Genomic DNA, 20,777 nt, shown 5'->3' on the forward strand with positions numbered 1-20,777 from the left:
CACGGCCTGCTCAGGTAAAATACTCTGCCAGCATTCAGTGTCAAAGCTAATACCCACAGAATGACTATTTGGGTGGGCAACTGCAAAGCTTAAATCATCATCATCAGGACAGAAAGAGTGACAAAAAAAAGATTTTTTTAAAACGTAATCTGTCACTGGATGTGGGAGTCATTAGCTTGGCCAACATTCATTGCCTTATCCTCACTGTCCTTGAGTCAGTATACCTTTTTTCAGTTAAAAATTTTTTTAAGTGCCTAATTCTTTTTCCTCCAATTATGGGGCAATTTAGTGTGGTCAATCCATCTAACAACCACATCTTTAGGTTGTGGGAGTGAAACCCACGCAGACATGGGGAGAATGTGCAAACTCCACACGGACAGTGACCCAGGGCTAGGATTCGAATCCGGGTCCTCAGCGCCGCAGTCCCAGTGCTAACCACTGTGCCACATGCCACCCCTTGAAAAGAGTCAATATTATCATGCAACTGACACACACACACACACACACACACAACACGAAACACGTACTTACTGGGTCTTATTGTATTCTCATGTACTAGAAGGTATGCCGCACGTAACCTCAGCAAATCCAGTATGATTATAACTGGACTGGCACTTTCTGTAAGGCTCCCGCTCAGGCAAGGGTTGGTAGAAGCCTCCTGTTTGTGCTTTACGGGCTTTGGGAAGATTGCAATCCTCACTCACTGCTTGAGAAATAGGAATGACCCTCATCCTAACTTCGCACTTCACCCTCCTGGCTTCCATTATTAAATTTGCTCCGTAGTAGGCTGAAAGTTTCCCCAAACCGCCAGCCATGTGTCCTTTGCCGGTTTTATTGCAGTTTCATTGTGATCAGCAGATTTGGGTGCTGCAATCTTATTCTGGCAAAGAAAGAAAGCCCACAAATGAAGAAAACCCAGAATAACAGCAAGGGCCAGAAATGAAGGAGAAGACTTGCATTTTTATGCAGTGTGTCTCACAACCTCGAGGCACCTCAAACACTTCACAGCCAATGGAATACTTTAAAAGTGTAGACGCTATTGTAATGTAGTAAATGTGTTAACCAATTTGCGCATAGCAAGCCCCACAATTGGAGGTCATGATCAGATAATCTCTTTTCAGGTGGTGTTGGTTGAGGGATAAATATTGTCCTGGACCATGGGGGGAAACTCCTCTTCAAATAGTATCCTGAAGGATAGAGCTGGAATGAAAATTTACCCCTCCCTAACCTCCAGGTCAACTATTGTGAAGGAGGTTGGATAGGGAGAGAAGATTCCCCAGACATTACCAGCCAGGACTTTAAATCCTTGTCACTATCTTTAATCTGTTTGCCATCAAGATTTGGCACACAGGGCAGTGAATGAAAGCCTCGTCCCAAGATCAGGGACAGCATCCTCAGATCTACAAAAGACAGGGCAACCTCTGGCTGGGGATTCCCATCTCGCTAAAGCTGATCTGTTCTTTACATGAAGAGTGGAGGAGCTGCTCTGTATTTCTAGCATTTCCTGCTTGCTTCGCTTGTTGAAAATCTAAGCTAGATTTCACCAGGAACAAGCAGGGAGAGAAAGAAATTGAGTTTTGTTCAAAAGCCTGCTGTACATATGTTTAAAAAAAAAATCCAGGCCTCCACCTTGTCCATTGGCTTTGACCAATCCACGAGCCAACCCTGAACGCAACGGTCAACAAAGCCTTCGTTTCTGTTTTGCTTTGGAAACTGCCTTCTGCCAGCTCGCCCGATAGCTCACCACAGCAGCGAGATTAAAATAAATCAAAATAAGATTAAAGAGGCTGAGGGCATCGGATGTTGCTTTTCTTTTTCTATATATTCAACTTCGATGATTTACATGTCATGAAGACATGTTTATATTCAAATTGCTGTTTTTTCCTGACATTGAACAAAACCTTAATCATTAAGCTGATTTGAGTGGGTTTACGGCCACTTACTGCTCTTGAATAAAGTGTTCTGATAAGGCGTCACTTGCAGTGCTCACAGCTGAAGCCCTGTCACTCAGGAGTTTTCCAGGATGAGTGCCGTACGGAGGATGACTGACAACGATTTGGGATTTTATTTTTGGCGGATGACAAGTTAAGGGGTTTAGTGGTGCAATTATGCACCAAATTCAAGGTGCTCAGATGTAAATGTCCTCTAACCACTCTGTCATCCAGACTTATTACAGCTCTTTTATGCAGTTTCCTTTGCTTCGAGCCGCAGCCCCGCTTCGCTTTTCCGGGGGAGGGGTGCAGGCAGCGGGAGAGTGGGGGTGGAAGCTGGTGGGGTAGCCTCATGATGAATGCTGGAAATGTAACGCAATTGTCAAGTCTTTTTGTTTTCTGAAGATTTTTATATATTTAAAAAATTGGTAACTTATTTGTGAATAGTGGAGCATCTTAATTTTCATACATACATAATTTAATATGCACTTTTTGTTTGAATTGCAATTTGAGAAAAGAAAGTGGATATATTTTCATGACAATTGTAAATTCTTTGTGGAATTTATTATGCTTTATGTACCTCCCTTCCTCATCCTCTGTTTAATCCTCTTATTCCACTGAGAGCATCGATACTGAAGTCCAGTTCTCTGGGTGTTGCACCATGTGTGAGCATGAGCAGGGTCAGCGGCATATTGTGCTGTTAAAAGGGGCTGACAGGGTTCGGCCTAGTCCGATCCTCATCTGATACCTGTGCACGTTCACATTGGCACAACTGGGATCGAGAGCCGGTTGTAGTCCTCCATAAAGCTAGCTCTCAAACCTCTGCTGCAGTTAAGTCAGCACTGACTATGAATCAAACCCGTGATTCCTGTTTGATTTGATGCTGGGTACAGCGCCAAGCCGTATTAACAGGTTTGAACAGATCCTCCTGGTTGTATTCATGATTGCTTCATTCAGCTTTTCTGATCGTTTTTTTAAAACACACATCTTGCTGTGTGTTATTTATGCCACTTAATTCAAAGTATTGGATAATTCCCGTTTGTTAGACAAGAGAGACAACTCTGAATTATCAGAAGTTGAATGTGCAACTTTGAGGAGAGGAAACTTCATAATGTTTTGAAATCTGGTGTTTAGTTACATGACTGAGGTATAAGATACTGATTTCTTGATTACTTTCATCTTCTGAACTTGCTTGTGTCATTTCTTATTAAGCAGTAAAACATGACTAAGTGTACCTTTGCAGTGTAATGGATTGTATGGTGTGGTACTGAGCATAGGAAGACCCAGGTTAAATTTCTCATCTGAGCAGCACCACAATCATCTAGGGCACCTGGGTCAGGGAGGGAAATGCAAACATCTGAACACCAATCAGCTGTTCACTGTTCATTGTCCATGGCAACGAGGGAGGCAGCTCCAACTAGCCACAGCATTTTCTCCCCGATGGGTATTACCCTCTCCATGCACCTCCATCCTGTGACCATTCTGCACGTGCGAGCCTGAACGGTGAGGGACGTCCCAGGGCTATTTTGCCTCGGGGGGGGGGGGGGGGGGGTCAGAGAGGCTTGGCAGGCGTCAGGGACAGGATCCGTGGCTCTTTGTGTCTCTCTTTATTTGTTGCCTCGGTTTTAACCCTCATATCTGGCATCCTGGTGCTGCCCTGGTGTTCTTTACACTTAACTGATCCCATTTCTTCTTCCTTATTGCAGCTTTGAATGAACCCACCATTGATTATGGCTTCCAGCGGTTGCAGAAGGTTATCCCCAGACATCCGGGTGACCCCGAACGATTGCCAAAGGTCAGTTATACACTTAAACTTTGCTATTGAACTATTTCTAAATACTCTGGCATTGGCCTGTTTTGGCACATTACTTTGAATGAGCAGGAAGACCTCAGCAGTTACAAATGATATTGTTAATCCAAAATGTGACAGGTAATGTTCCTCTCTGTTTTTGTGTTGTATCTGTGTTGAAGATGAGGTATATTCTTCTCTTCACTAAAGCATGATGTATGCTAACTCACAGTCAACATTTCCATCCCCTCCTTCTCTCCTGTCATTCACAAGCTCAGGGTGTTCCAAAAAACTCCACAACTGAGTACATTTCGAAGTTCAGTTGCTGCTGTAATGCAATAAATGTGGCCAGTCAATTTGACCCCACAAATAACCCCACACAATCTATCTTATTGGTGTTGGTTGAGGGGTTAATGTTGAACAGTTCACTGAGGAGAACCCCCGTACTCTTTGTTGAAATAAAGCCACCGGATCTTTTATGTCCACCTGATAGAGGGCAGGAGGGCCTTGATTACCAACATAGACCCCTAAGGACATTGCTACAGGTATCAATCACCCTGTACCACCTTCCTGTGAGGGGCCAGGCTTTGGATGTGAGCGCAAGTGGTGAGTAGTCAGCAATGGGGGCTTCAGCAGCAAACCGCCCAACGCTTCCATGATCATTCTTCACGTGTAGTCAACATGTGCAGGCTGTCAAGCAAGAGCTTGCTGGATCGCAGTCTGGAGTGGGGGCTTTGACACACTGTGGAGCTGCTTTCTAACAGGCAGGTTTCCTGTACGAACCTTAGGTCGAATGTTAGGGTCCTTGAAAGGATGCAGAGAAGATTTACCACAACGGTTCCAGGGATGAGGGATTTTAACTACAATGTTAGGTTGGAGAAGTTGGGTCGGAGCAAAGGATAGTTAAGATATCAACAGTTGTGGGGGGGGGGGGGTTATATGGGGTAAAAAAGGGGAGGCAGGATGTCATTTATTTGTTATAAGACTTCCTGTTTGTTCTCTTATTTTGGTTTTGGTTGTGTTTATGTGTACTTTTATAAATGCTTTTATTAAAATACTTTTTTTGGAAAAAAAGGATGGTGGAAGCAGAAACAATCAATGGTTTCTGAAGGAAATTTGATGGGCATTTGAAGGAAATAAATTTGTGGTGCTCTGGGGATAGACGGATGTAACTGATTGGATTGCTCTGGAAAGAGCCTTTCTTGACTCACTGGGTCAAATGACCTCTTTCTGTGTTGTAATGATGCTATTACTCTACTGAGACTTTTGCATTGGCTTACAAAATGTCAGAAGCTCATCCCCTCATGATGAATATAGCCTGGGAATACACACACGCATGAGATACCAGCGACTTGTTAAGACAAGCAGAGTCATGTGTCAGCATGAGAGGAGCAGTGCTAAAATGGAGGAAGACAAAGGGTGGAAATAAGTTAAGGACATTGAACACAGAACGTGCACCACATGCACATTTAATCACCCAAGAGACGTTGTGCCCAGATTTTTCTGAGGGTACGGATAAACTCGAGAATATCGATTTAATTATGAGGTTACCTTCACTGACCAAATAAAAAATTGGTATTGTTCATTTGCTCATTGTGCATTCCCCATGGGTAACCAATAGGGATAAAACACAGCTGCATTGTCAAGTGAAAAAGAAGCTGATCGATGTACATGGCAGGACAGTCAGTATCTGTGAAAAGGAAAGATGGGTGAGCATTTCAGGCATATCATTGATGTATAAACAAATTAATTGAAGTATATTTAGACCCCTGTGCGGTATTGGCCTACGTGGCATGCATTGTCGGCACTATCTCCCTGCTGCTGCAAGCGGTTGGACGTCTCCAATTGCACGTGGATGCTCGACGACAACCCCTCATCTAGTCCCTGGCTCTGCGACTGCATCTCCACAATCGATGGGACTGTTTGTTCCAGAAGCTTGAGACTGGTCTGGACGGCAGCTGGTCCCTGGGATGGGCCTGCCCTGCGACCCTCCGCCCCCTTAGGTGCTCCTACCTCCACCTGCTGTATCGGACGAGATGTGTGGTGCGCACCAGAGTCTCCCATGAGCCTCTTCACTAAAGTGCCCAACCGTGGTGAATGTCACTGGGATGGTGGAGGGTGTTGGAGACAGCTGTGACGGAAAATCTGTGTCATCCTCTGACCCGAGCTCCAGGGTCTCCTGAGTCTTGGGGGGAGGACTGCTGTCTGAGCTGCTCTCCTCGTCAGTGCTCGGCTCACGGAGGGGGGGCCCCCGCTGTGGCACTGGCGAGGGACGTCAGATGGACCCAACCCATCTCCAACAGGTCCTGCAAGACACAAGACAAGATGCATGATTAGACCATGGGTCGGAAGGGATTGGGGGTGGGCATGTGGGTGGGGGTGGTGGGGGGGGGGGGGGTGAGGGTGGTGAAGGGGGGGGGTTGGCACACTTGTCATGGGGAACCGCAACTAAGTGGGGTCTCACTTCCTTGCCCACGGCCGAACTCCACCTCGGAGACCTCCCGTTCCTCTGGGCCGACGACTACATCCAGGGCCCTCTGCTCGGCTGCGGTGAGGGGCCGCAGGTCCCCTCCTGTCTTCTCTCGCTTCCGGGGGTTGTGCGCGGCCTTCTCCTGGGGTGGGTGGGGACACAGAAAACGGCAGTGTTAGACAGTCTGACGCATGCAGCCCGGGGGTGGGGGGGGGGGGCTGGTGGCCTCAGTGGCCATGGCACGCGGCCATGGCGGACGGTATGGATACCGGCATGTGGGGTCCGGTTATGGGTGTGTGGGACGTGGGTTACTGCCAGGGGCACAGTGCTGCCTACTCACCCTGGTGGCCCTCAGGAGGTTGTGCAGTTTTTTCCGGCACTGCTAACCCATCCGGATGGTGTTGCCCACAGCACTCACGGCCTTTGCCACCTACGTCCAGGCATGGCGAACAGTGGCAGCTGACAACATCCTTCCCGGGCCGGAGTACAGGGTCATCCTCTGCTCCTACCGCCTTCGAGGGGGTCTCCAGCTCGGCATCTGTAAACCTTGGGCTTGCCCTTCTTGCTTCACATGGATAGTGACCCAGAGCCGGGATCGAACCTGCTAATCACTGCGCCACCGTGCTGCGTTCCCACAACCCAAAGATGTGCAAGTTAGGTGGATTGGCCATGTTAAAATTGCACCTTAATTGGAAAAAAAAAAGAATTGGGCACTGGTAAGTTTTTTTTAAAAGAATCGATTGTGTTCCACGTGGCACTGGTGCTAGCCCCTTGGCAGTAGCAAAGTCATTCAGGTGAAAGTGCACGGATTCTGCGTTGGCGTCAACACTTAGTCTCAGAAAAGTAGAATCCCGTCGCTTGGGTGGAAGGCCACTGCACATGCACTAGTTGGCGCCAGCTCAACTGCGCATGCGCGGACCCTGCGATGCCGGGTTCACGCAGGGATCGGCAACTAGAGCGACATAGGCCATTCCAGCGCCGTGCGACCCCACTGTGGCCCGGAGAATCGGGTCTCGGAATGGGCGCCGCGCCTGAGTACACCACTCCCGTTTTTACCCCAGCGCCGGCACATAGACGCCCGATGGGAGAATCCCACCCCTTATGTTTCATTGTTGGATCTCAGAGGCAGTTGCTTCAAACTGGACTTGGTGAAGTTGACCTCCAATGTCTTCAGTGTGCTTGGTGAATGCGATGCAGTGTTGAACACGTTAGTGACCCCTCTTAGCGGGATGTCAATACTCCACCCACCCTTTTTCAAATTGGTGCCTCATCATCCAATTGGGCATCCTGACCCTCTCTGCTGAGTATAGTGGAAATAAATGCCTTGCATTTCTGTAGTACACTTCACATTTTGCAGGTGCTCCAAAGTGCCTCGCAGCCAGTCAAATACTTTTGTGTGTAAATAGGGCAGCAAATTTGTGCACAGCAAGCAACCCCCCCACCCCCTCAGAAGGGGAGAAAACAGTAAAATGGAGAAATGAGAACACTGGTCCAAAAAGATCTTGTGTGCTTAATAATAAGGCTTACATTAACACTGCAATGAAGTTACTGTGAAAAGCCCCCAGTCGCCACATTCCGGCACCTGTTCAGGCACACTGAGGGAGAATTCAGAATGTCCAAAATACCTAACAGCATGTCTTTCGGGACTTGTGGGAGGAAACCGGAGTACCCGGAGGAAACCCACGCAGGCATGGGGGAACGTGCAGACTCCGCACAGACAGTGATCCAAGCTGGGAATCGAACCTGGGGCCCTGGAGCTGTGAAGCAACAGTGCTAACCACTGTGCTATCGTGCCACCTTTTAAGACAGGACACCAGTAAAACGGAGAAATAAGAATACTGTTTTGAACTGGTTTTTTTCTTCTGGGCCACAATGCGATAATGATCAGTTCATCTGTTTTAGTGATGTTCGCCAAGAGATTAATATCGGCCGGTGCTGAATATCTGCTGATAGTGCCATGGTTAGACCTAGCTATCGGAAATCAATAAGAACTATAAGTCCAAAGATGTGCAGATTACGTGGGGTTAAGGAGTTAGGGGATAGGTTGGGGTAGTAGGCCCACGTGGGGTGCTCCTTCAGAAGGTCGGTGCAGACTTGATGGGCTGAATGGCCTCCTCTTCATTGTAGGAAATCTACTGTCCTAACTAAACGGCAACTGGGACCTTGGCCGGATTTCCCTGACCGTTGGGATTCTCTTTTCCCACTAGCAGGGTACCCCCGCCCGCAGGTTTCCTGGCAACGTGGCTTCAATGGGACATCCCATTGATAAGCAGCGGGAAGAGAATCTTGTTGCCAGCGAACGGCGCGCCGCAGAGAAACACGAAAGCTGCCCCTTTGTTTCTTTCCCCTTTCTCACCTGGGTAGTAATTGGGCAGAACCCATTAGAATCCGCCCAGGTTTCTTCCGTTTCTATAAACAATCCAAAAAGATAAATGGGAGTGCTCTACAACAAAGGGACAATCTGATCAACCACAGTACCAACCAGGCATGGTGAACATTTTGCCATTGGATCGAAACAGCTGTGCCTGATGCCATCTGCCCAGTTACAGTGAGGCACTGCTTTGAAATAAAGTGACCCTGTCAGGTTATCAACCTTCGGGTCTGTCTTGCACTGAAAGGGAGAAAACAAAAGACTAGCATATATGTAGCATCCTATATGACCCCAGGATGTTCCAAAGTGCTTTACAGATAACAAAGTACTTTTGAAGTATGGTCACATTTATGAAGCAGAAGCTGACCAGTGCCAATGAGCACACGGCAGGATCTCACAAAAAGCAATGTGATAACAAGCCGTTTGAGATGGTTGGTGGGGGGGGTGGGTGGGCTAAATATCGTGCAGAACATGGGCAGAAATTCCCTGCTCATTTCAAAATAACTCCTTGGGAATTGTACATCTGCCTTCAGACGGATGGTGGTTTAATGTTTCACCTGAAAGCAGCAGCTCTGACTGTGCAGCACTCCCTCGGTGCCGCAGTGAAATATATGGAAGGCGATTCTGAAGCTCACACTGCCATCAGGCATGCACAGACCAGAGCAGAAAATGGCTAAGAAAATAAATAATTTATTACATGGCATAATATAACTGGCATCAAAACCTTACATTGCTGTGTGCGAGAGGGGCCACAGGGGAAATAAGCATTTAAATGTTTTAATTTAAAAACAAGCTAACCCAATTGCCAGCAATGAACTGGGAGACCTCTGAGTATCTGGGCTTAAACACATCAGGGTCTGTTGTAAGACTGAGCTGCACTTCTGTCCAGAAACCCAGTCCCTGGTGTGCCCAGGATGAATTGCGAGTGAATTATGGCCTTAGCTAAAGTTAGCAGTATTCATTTGACAGGAAGCAAATGCAATGAATAGATAGAGAAAAGGGGTCAGTTCATATCAAGTTGACAGACATATTTTACTTGTCAAGTGGTGCATGGAGTGACTGTACGGGTGCAGGGCTGGATAGATTTTCCTCAGATCCCATCGACAAATTTGCATCGCGACTGCCTTCTTGAAAAATAAATCAGCTGGCAGCCAAGCCTTTGATCCCAGCGTGTTCCTGGGTTTTATCAGGAGGATACAGGGGGCTCATCTACATTGTGTCAGAGAGCACCTATTTGATCGTTTACATGGCAGGGGTATCACAGTGCAAATCTGTTCAGAGTGGATAGATTGCACCCAGTGTCGTGACTGCCTTCTGAGCAAACTTTGATAAAAGACAAAATTCAGTGGAGAGAAAGGCGAACAGCGTTTGTGTGTTTTGCTCCTCCAAGCTGCAAAATACCAAGCAAATTGATCCTCTGGGAGTAGTAAATACACATTACTTTATCTTGTACTTCATGTCCATGGCTTTCATATACCCCTGAGTCCTGATAGAACAACAATAGTTAATAGACTAAAAAGAGTAATTACAAGCATCTTTTCAGCACTTCCAGCTTGACTGACTTGGTTTGACCTTATAATTTTTACCTCAGCTAATCTGGCTGCTACATTTTTGATTCAATTTGCATAGCCTGTGTATTGTATAGTGATACGTGACCTTTTCTTAATGTCACCTGTCAAAGAATTTTACACCGGTGTTGTAAAGAAAAGCCCCATTAAAGATTCACACGCCGCTAAATGGGAGCCATCGAATCACGTCAGTTTGTGAAGGTCCAAGATGGCAGAGAGATGGGATGGTAATGGCAAATGTTGGCCAGGCGAGAGAGATGGGACAGTTTTGTTTGTGTGGAACCCGTGGTTCTCACAATTACATAGAATTTACAGTGCAGAAGGAGGCCATTCGGCCCATCGAGTCTGCACCGGCTCTTGGAAAGAGCACCCTACCCAAGTCCACACCTCCACCCTATCCCCATAACCCAGTAACCCCACCCAGCACTAAGGGCAATTTTGGACACTAAGGACAATTTAGCTTGGCCAATCCACTTAACCTGCACATCTTTGGACTGTGGGAGGAAGCCGGAGTACCCGGAGGAAACCCACGCAGACACGGAGAGAACGTGCAGACTCCGCACAGACAGTGACCCAGCGGGGAATCGAACCTGGGACCCTGGAGCTGTGAAGCAATTGTGCTAACCACCATGCTACCGTGCTGTCAGAACACATCCAATTTAGAATGCAGGCCAAAGAATTAGATAAAACTTTGAGGGGGTTGAAATTCAGGGATCTTCCAAGTGTGTCCAGGCCTACTGCTGGGGTTTAACCAACTAAACCCTTGGAGCACACCAAATTATTGATAGGTTACCACAATTTTAGCATCTGATGCCACTTCAGCTTTGGTTTGTGGGATTGCTGAGCTGATTACGAACTTTGGAACAGGGAGTAGGTTATTCAACCCTGTTCCGCCACTCAATTAGATCATGGCTGCTTTGGACCTCAACTTCAATTGACTGGCCTTTATTCCATATTTTTTAATAAAGTCACCTGATATAAAAATTTGTCTTGGCAGAAACGCACAGAAGTAATGCACTTGGTGCAGTAGGTTTAGGCCTCTGTTTCTGCTCCACATGAGTCCCCCCCCCCACCCTTCCCCCACTTTCATCCAACCTTATCAACATAACCTTTTATACCTTCATGTGTTTATCTAGCTTCCCTGTCAATGTAGCTACATTTTGTCTCAACCATTCCACGTGTCAGCGAGTTCCACACTCTAACCATCCTCTCGGTGAAGAAGTTTCTCCTGAATTCTCTGCTGAATGTATCAGTGATTAACCTATATTTATCTATCACAATTTGATCCTCCAGCCTCAAAGGCTTATTGAGGAAGATAGTTCACTTTTTTTTGTGAAGAAGCGCTACCTAGCTGGCCTAACTTTGATTTCAGACCTCTCCTGGTTTTATTGGTGACTGATTTGTCAAACATCAAGAGTTCCCTGGAGAACTCTGCGACTGCCTGGCTCAGGTACAGATTCCTGAATTTGCCGGGGTGCGTGACATGATTCCAATCTTCCAATGCCTAGCATGTCATCTTGCAGCCAATTCAATTCTAAGGCGACACTGCCTACCTCTCCCATTAGAGCAATAGACGCATGAGACTAAGATAGATAATTATCCAATAGCTTAGCCCTCCTCTTGCCTGTCACTCTTCATTTCCTTTCATGTGCTACATAATGGCGTCGGGCTCTGTTAAATCAAATTCAAACTGGAGAATTAGCTGAAAATATCTGAGTTCTCAAGACCCTGTGCCCCATGTATAGTGTGCCTGCATTAAGAGACACATATAGTTGAAACTATTACTTGAGCATTGTAGCCCTGAGTTTTAAACTACCAAACCGGCGGGATCGGGGTGAGGTTTGTACAAAAGTTTCTTTTCTACCTTATCTCTGATTTCATGCATCCAAAATGATAGTGCGCAACAATCCAGGTTAAAATGTATCACTTGATTTTTCTTCGGATTGTTGCTCATGTGAATTACTGATGGCAACGACGACTCAGAGGACTTTCTGGAAAAATTGGCAGAGGTCCTGATGGTTGTATTGGTCAGTTCGAATGGTGGCACTGAGCTATGTGGGTGAAAGAAAGAACATACATTCTTATAGCCCTCTTTACTTTCGTGGGACCTCCCAAAGTGCTTATCAACCAATGATGGTCACTATATAATAGTTACTGAGAAGCTCTGGCTTTTGCTGCTAATTGTTAGGATGCTGATTTTCTGCTGTTATCCCCAGTCGTATTGTGTGATTGGTTCGCAAGCAGGGCTGCCAACCGGCCATCGCTGTCTGCCATCAATTTTCTTTCCTAAAATTTAAAGTATCCAATTATTTTTTTTTCCAATTAAGGGGCAATTTTGCATGGCCATTCCACCTTCCCCTCAACATCTATTTGGATTGTGGGGGTGAGACCCATGCAGACACAGGAAGAATGTGCAAACTCCACATGGACAGTGACCCGAGGCTGGGATGAATCCCGGGTCCTCGATGCCGTGAGGCAGCAGTGCTAACCTGCTGTCTGCCATCATAACCAAACACTTGAGAGAAATTAAAACATAAAAAATATTGGAGCTGTGCTCTTATATATGTGAGAGCTGTGCTCTTATATATGTGAGCCTAATTATCCACAAGAAGTCTTGCTCAACAAAACCTTTCGCAAAGCGCCACCCCATTGTACAGCTCTCCTGTTACCTGCACTGTGTCATCTTATCTTGGCCAATAAAGTAAATTAATGCATTATTTGTCATTTGCATTGTTCTTGTCTTCATTCCTGCATCTAGGTATTAATGCACCAAAATGATAAACACTCTCCATTATTTACCCAGGGGAAGAGGAGGGATACAAACATTGTAGAAATGGTAATGGCTTGATGTGGAAATGACATTAATTATTGTAGTTTGTAGCCTAATCTAAATGTCACAACATGTATAAACTACAGCCAGTGCATTTTCCTTTTATTTTTATATTTATATAGAATTATATTTCATTTTATATATACACTTAAACCTAAATGGAAATACGAAGGAAGAGAATTGCTGGAAACACTCAGCGGGCCAGGTGACATATGTTAGGCGTCAATGACCTTTCATCAGAAACAATTATATTGATCGGTCATCAAACTGAAACATTAACTCGGGTTCTCTCTCCACAGATGCTGTCTGACCTGCTGAGCATTTCCAGCATTTTCTGTAATTAATATGTCCTTAATTATTTTGATTTTGCTTCAAGGAAACATTTATGTTGAAACAGTGTTAATAATGTGTTTGTGGGTCGAGCTGGATCTGAGTTACTGAGCCAAACAATGCAAGGGCGTTCAAGTGACATAAGCAGTCACAATCATTACTGCAAGAACTTTTGGCATTCACATCACTTTGACTGTGCATATTAATCCAACTCCCTCCCCGTCACTGTTGGGCAAATCTCCAAGCTAATTCCCCTGATGTCATTAGCACCAACTGATTAAACAAAATATATTGCTGAATAAAACAGAGAAACAGCTAAAGTAAAGAGCATGTTAGCATCAATCGGAATTACTTTCTAAGAGACTTTTGAAAGCCGCCCTGATAGTGATATCTTTGCATTATATGCACATATGATATCATTATGGGACATTAGGAATGGAGGCACACTGGCTGAATGCCAGACTCTCAATGATGCTTCATCATAAGGATTTCCAAATGTAATTTTTTCCCACTTCCACTACTTATTTTGAACTGATTTGGGCTATTGAATTATTGTTTAGCAAAATCACTTTCTAGAACTTATTGCTGTAATTATTGAAATGACAACCATTAATAATTTGGTGGAATTGTAATCTTAGTGACATATATATCTTTATATATAATATAGAACATTATATACTCACACACACATATATATATATATTTTAAAAATAATAATTTTTATTAAAGTTTTCACAAAATATCAACAACAAAATGTAAAAGGAACCCAATCGAATTAAATACAAAACCCCCCTATACATAAATAATATATTAACACCCGCCGAAACACATAGCAAACATAGCAAATATATACACCCCCTCAGATCCCCCACTATAGATAAACAAAAGTAAAATAGAACCCTCCGCCCCCCCGGGTTGCTGCTGCTGCTGACCAATGTCTACCGTTCTGCCAGGAAGCCCAAGAACGATTGCCACCGCCTGAAGAACCCTTGCACCGATCCCCTTAAGGTAAATTTCACCCGTTCCAATTTAATAAACCCCGCCATATCGTTGATCCAGGATTCCACGCTTGGGGGCCTCGCATCCTTCCACTGAAGAAGAATCCTTCGCCGGGCTACCAGGGACGCAAAGGCCAGAATACTGGCCTCTTTCGCCTCCTGCACTCCCAGCTCCTCTGCAACCCCAAATATTGCGAGCCCCCAGCCCGGTTTGACCCTGGATCCTACCACCCTCGACACCGTCCTCGCTACACCCTTCCAAAATTCCTCCAGCGCTGGGCATGCCCAGAACATATGGGTGAGGTTTGCTGGGCTCCCTGAGCACCTAACACACCTGTCCTCACCCCCCAAAAACCGGCTCATCCTTGTCTCGGTCATGTGTGCCCTGTGCAGCACCTTAAACTGTATGAAGCTGAGCCTCGCACACGAAGATGAAGAGTTCATCCTCCCTTGGGCATCTGCCTACGTTCCCTCCTCGATCTCCTCCCCCAACTCCTCCTCCCACTTACCTTTTAGCACCTCCACCGAGGCCTCCTCCTCCTCCTGCATCACCTGGTAAGTTTCCGAGATCTTCCCCACTCCCACCCACCCCCCCGAGAGCACCTGTCCTGTACGGTGCGTGGCGGCAACAGCGGGAATTCCACCACTTGCCGCCTGGCAAACGCCCTTACCTGTAGATACCTAAAGGTGTTTCCCGGGAGGGGTGCCCGTACTTCTCCTCCAGCTCACCCAGGCTCGCGAACTTCCCATCCACAAACAGGTCCCCCAACCTTCTTATCCCTGCCCTTTGCCACTCCGAAAACCCTCCATCTATTCTCCGTGGGACAAACCGGTGGTTCCCCCGTATCGGGGTCCATACCGAGGCCCCCACTTCCCCCCTGTGCCACCTCCATTGCCCCCAAATTTTGAGGGCCGCCGCCACCACCGGGCTCGTGGTATACCTCATTGGAGGGAGCGGCAGCGGTGCCGTTGCCAGCGCCTCCAGACTCGTACACTCACAAGACGCCGTCTCCAGCCTCTTCCACGCTGCCCCCTCCCCCTCCATCACCCACTTGCGCACCATCGCTGTATTGGCAGCCCAGTAGTACCCACAGAGTTTGGGCAGCGCCAGCCCCCCCCCCCCCTATCTCTACTCCGCTCCAGGAACACCCTTCTCACCCTCGGAGTCCCTCGCGCCCACACAAACCCCGTTATGCTTCTGTTGACCCACCTAAAGAAGGCCTTCGGAATAAGAAGGGGGAGGCACTGGAACAGGAACAAAAACTTTGGGAGCACCGTCATCTTGACTGACTGCACCCTACCCGCCAGGGACAGTGGCAACACGTCCCACCTCTTAAACTTCTCCTTCATTTGCTCCACCAGCCTCGTGAAATTAAGTCTATGCGTGGCCCCCCAGCTCCTGGCCACCCGGACCCCCAAATACCTGAAGCTCCTCTCCACCCTTTTTAGTGGGAGCTCACCAATCCCCCTCTCCTGGTCCCCTGGGTGAACCACAAACAACTCGCTCTTCCCTATGACGAGCTTGTACATACATATATATGTATACACACACACACATATGTACATATACACACACACACACACAAAACAAACATATAATAACATAGGTCTTTTGGTGGTGACTCCGGATCTGATTAACAAGGTTTTTGAGGAATTTTATGAGAGGTTGTACAGGTCAGAGCCACCTGGCGGAGACGTGAGATGCAGGAATTTCTAGATGGGTTGGAGTACCCGAGGTTAGGGGAGGGGGACAGGGCTACATTAGAAGGAGCAATAGTGGAGCAGGAGATAAAGGATGCAATTGGGAGGATGCAGTCGGGGTAGGTGGCAGGGCCGGATGGGTTTCCGGTGGAATATTATAAAAAAATTCAAGGATAGGTTGGCACCCCTGATGGTGGGGATGTTTGAAGAGGCGATAGGGAAGGGGGTGTTGCCGCAAACTTTGGGGCAGGCATCGATTTCCCTGTTGCTAAAAAAACATAATGTTCCGCCGGAGCGTGGGTCGTATAGGCCCATATCACTTCTGAATGTGGACGCAAAAGTGTTGGCGAAGGTACTGGTGGGTAGGCTGGAGGAGTGCCTCCCGAAGGTGATAGGTGAAGATCAGACGGGGTTCGTGAGAGGGAGGCAGCTCTTTTCAAATATTAGAAGGGTATTGAACGTGGTTATGGCACCGGCAGAGTGGAAGGAAACAGAGGTGGTTGTGGCATTGGACACTGAGAAGGCGTTTGACCGGGTAGAATGGGGGTACTTGATGGCAGTTCTGGAGCGGTTTGGGATTGGACCAAGATTTGTGAACTGGGTAAAGCTATTATATAAGGAGCCGAGGGCGAGTGTCCGCACAAATAATATCAGCTCGAGATACTTTTCTCTCCCCCGTGGGACTAGGCAGGGATGTCCTATGTCCCCCCTGCTGTTTGCACTCGCGATTGAGCCATTGGGCATCACATTAAGAAGTTCGGGGGTATGGAAAGGAATAGTGTGGGGTGGGGGGGTGGAGATAGAGCATAGGGTGCCCTTCTATGCCGATGACTTGCTGTTATACGTGTCGGAACCGAGTGTGTCGATAGGGGGAATATTGGAGCTGCTTCGAGTGTTTGAGTCTTTCTCAGGGTACAAACTAAATCTAGACAAGAGTGAGTATTTTGCGGTGTCTCGGCTGGGGGTGAGGGCAGGGGTGGGGGGGGGGTGCTGCCATTCCTTAGGACAGGGACTCACTTTAGCTACCTGGGGATGCAGGTTGCCCAGGAGTGGGGGGAGGGCTCCGCAGGTACAACATTTCTAGTTTGGTGGGGAGAGTGAAAGCTGATCTGGCAAGGTGGGATGGTCTCCCTCTGTCACTGGCGGGTCGGGTACAGGCAGTTAAAATGAATGTGTTGCTGCGATTTCTGTTTATGTTTCAATGCCTGCCGATTTTCCTGCCAAAGGCTTTTTTCAGAGAGATTGAGGGAAGGATTGCTTTGTTCATATGGGGAGGAAAGGTGGCCAGAGTTAGAAAGGTGCTGCTACAGAGGGGAAGGCAGGCAGGAACCTGATGTATTACTACTGGGTGGCGAATGTGGAAAAGGTGCGGAGCTGGGTCAGAGGGGTTGATTCCCAGTGGGTCAGAATGGAGGAGAGTTTGTGCAGGGGATCGGGGCTGAAGGCACTTGCAACAGCGCCGCTCCCGATAGCCCCGGGGAAATACTCAGGGAGTCCGGTAATAATAGCTTCATTGAGAATTTGGAGGCAGTTTCGCCAACACTTCGGGTTGGGGGCAGGGTCAAGGGAAATGCCGATTTGGGGAAACCACAGATTTGAGCCAAGGAGGTGCGATGGAAATTTTCGGAAATGGGAGGAGAAGGGGATTAAGACACTAAAAGATTTGTTTCTTAGGGGTCGGTTTGCAGGATTGAAGGAGCTGGAAGTGAAGTATGGGCTGGAGAAGGGGGAAATATTTAGATACATGCAGGTTCGAGATTTTGCCAGTAAGGAGATACAGAGCCTCCCGGTGGAGCCGGCCTCCACATTGCTGGAGGAGGTGTTGACGACAGGAGAACTGGAGAAGGGGGTTGTGTCAGCGGTTTACGGAGCTATTTTGGAAGAGGAGAAGGCACCACTGGAAGGCATCAAAGCAAAGTGGGAGGAAGAGTTGGGAGAGGATATGGAGGAGGGATTCTGGTGTGAGGTGCTCCGGAGAGTGAATGCCTCCACCAGGTTGGGGCTGATACAGCTGAAGGTGGTATACAGAGCACACCTCATGAGGGTGAGGATGACCCGATTCTTTGAAGGAGTAGAAGGTGTGTGTGAACGTGGCCGGGGGGGGGGGGGGTTGGGGGGGGGGGGGGGGGTTGGGGGGGGTGGTGCTAATCATGTTCATATGTTTTGGTCTTGTCTGAAGCTAGAGGATTACTGGAAGGAGGTTTCTAGGGTAATTTCTAAACTGGTGCACGTGAAACTGGACCCAGGCCCCCGGGAGGCCATATTCGGGGTGTCGGACCAGCCAGGGTTGGCAACGGGTGCGGTGGCAGATGTTGTAACCTTCGCCTCGTTGATCGCCCGAAGGCGGATCCTGATAGGTTGGAGTGCAACCTCTCCACCCTGTGCCCTGGCATGGCGTGGGGGCCTGTTGGAATTCTTGACTCTTGAGAAGGTTAAGTTTGAACTGAGGGGAAGGATGGAGGGGTTCTACAATTCATGGGCATTATTCATTATGCACTTTCAAGAACTGGATAACATCGAACATTAGTTGGGGCGGGTGAGTGGGAGAGTTGGGGGGAGGGAGGCTGTGTGTGTTAATGGCGACTATGGGTGATCCCTAATTTCTTTTTGTCATTTGTTTGTGTGAACATGCGGGCTAATGTTTGGGGTTTGATTGGAGGATGGGATTGTTGTTATTGATATGGGGATTGACATATTTGTTACTGATTATTGTTGTTGTTGGTGGGTGTAAATTTGGGAGAAAATGTGAAAAAGGAGGAGAATAAAAATATTTTTTAAAATAATAATAATAATAATAACATAGGTCTGGGGTTTGATGTGCATTACGGGTTCAGCCATTCAGAACTTGTACATTGTCCAAGGTATTTAAATTATTAACTTGCCAAGAAAACTAATCAAATGCACAAGGAGATTTGGGAATCTCTCAAGGGAGCTTTGCATTTTATTTGCAAAATCTAGTTTACTGTGATCAACAGAAGTTGAGGCAGAAATTTCTCAAAAATGGCAGCATGGCGCAGTGGGCGGGAAAAAGAGCGATGAAGCCGCCAGTCCCAAAGGCAGTTTTCTCTGCCGTATTGTTCACCACATAGCTGAAAGAAATGAAAGGACAATCCGATGACATCCTGGGCAGATGGGCCCAAGATCCGATGGCATCTTGCTCATGCCAGGGATTGGGCCCGGGGTACCCTGCCCTTATGAGGTGGGGTGCGGTGAGCTCGATTACCTCCTTATTGGGGGATCCAGAGGCCGGGGTGAGGGGTTACAGAGGTCAGGGCTCCATTACAAATGGTGCCCGATCTCTTCCTACACTAGCTAGCGGCACTCGTTAGTGCAAGAAGTGGGACTAAGTGCAGCCTTGGTGTGGCGTTCCTCGCCAAGGCTGATAAATGAAGCAGAGTCACGTTTAATAACGGGATAATTCTCAGTAATGCCAACACCGGGAAATAGCCAGCACGCGACACGGGACTGTGTTTCATTTGCGTTAAATCATGCCCATGATCTGATCAATAGTGGAGAACGGCATACATTTGCAGCACAGAAAAGGCCCTTCAGCCCATCATGGCTGTAGCAGTCAAAAACAACCACCTAATTATTCTAATCCCATTTTCTAGCATTTTGCCCATTGCCTTGTATGCTTTGGCATTGCAAGTGCATGTCCCGAAAGACGTGCTTGTTAGGTGAATTGGACATTCTCCCTTAGTGTACCTTAGGCGCTGGAGTGTGGCGACTAGGGGATTTTCACAGTAACTTCATTAATGAATCTAAATATTTCTTAAATGTTATGAGTCTCCACCACCCTTTCAGACAGTGAGTTCCAGATCCCACCACCCTCCGGGCGATAAAGGTTTTCCTCACATCCCCTCTGAACCTCCTGCCCCTTATCTTAAATCTAAGCTCCCTGTTCATTGATCCCTCTACCAAAGGGAAAAGTTTCTTCCTGTCTCTTCTAAGTATGCCCCTCATAATTGTATGTCTAAATCATGTCCTCTGCTCCAAGAAAAACAACTCCAGTCTATCCAATCTCTCTTCATAGCTCAAAGTCTCCAGCCCAGGCAGCATCCTGGTAAATCCACTCTGCACCCTTTCCAGTATTATCACATCCCTCCTATAAAGTGAATTCCAGAATTGCACACAATACTCTAGCTGTGGCCTAACCAATGTTTTATACAGTTCCAGCATAACCTGCCTGCGCTTAAACTCTATGCCTCGGCTAATAAAGACGTGTACCATATGCCTTCTTAACCACAGTATCTACCTGCCCTGCTACCTCAAGGGACCAGTATACATGCACATCAAGGCCCCTCTGATCCTTGGTGCTTCCCAGGGCCCTGCCATTTATCATGTATTCCCTTGCCTTGCCAAATGAACAACCTCACACTTATCTGAATTGAATGCCATTTGTCACTGATCAGCCCATCTGACCAGCCCACCTACATTCTCCTGTAATCTAAGGCTATCCTCCTCACTAGCTACCACCCCACCAATTTTTGTATCATCTGCAAACTTACTGACCAACCCTCCTACATTCATGTCTAAATCATTACATAAACGACAAACAGCAATGGCCCCAACACAGGTCCCTGCGGGACCCCACTGGACGCAGGCTTCCAGTCAGCAAAACACCCCTCGACCATCACCCTCTGCTTCCTGCCACTCAACCAATTCTAGTTCCAATTTGCCAAATTTCCTTGGATCACATGGGCTCTTAAGTTCGATATCAGTCTCCCATTTGCGACCTTGTCAAAAGCCTGTGTATAAGATGAAGTTACAGTTAATTAATGTTTTATGT

The 20,777-nt window shown here is 47.2% G+C and overlaps 1 protein-coding gene across 4 annotated transcripts in view; it reads left to right on the forward strand.

Moving 5' to 3' along the window:
• ebf1a (EBF transcription factor 1a) overlaps nucleotides 1-20,777 on the forward strand; it is a 551,914-nt gene that overhangs the window by 465,693 nt on the left and 65,444 nt on the right. For all 4 annotated transcript variants that reach the window (XM_072511902.1, XM_072511903.1, XM_072511900.1 and 1 more), the window contains exon 11: nucleotides 3,638-3,726. In XM_072511902.1, the coding sequence (XP_072368003.1) occupies nucleotides 3,638-3,726 (89 nt within the window). The remainder of the gene's footprint in view (nucleotides 1-3,637; nucleotides 3,727-20,777) is intronic.

The sequence above is a fragment of the Scyliorhinus torazame genome, chromosome 7 (assembly GCF_047496885.1).
Source record: "Scyliorhinus torazame isolate Kashiwa2021f chromosome 7, sScyTor2.1, whole genome shotgun sequence".
Lineage (NCBI taxonomy): Eukaryota > Metazoa > Chordata > Chondrichthyes > Carcharhiniformes > Scyliorhinidae > Scyliorhinus > Scyliorhinus torazame.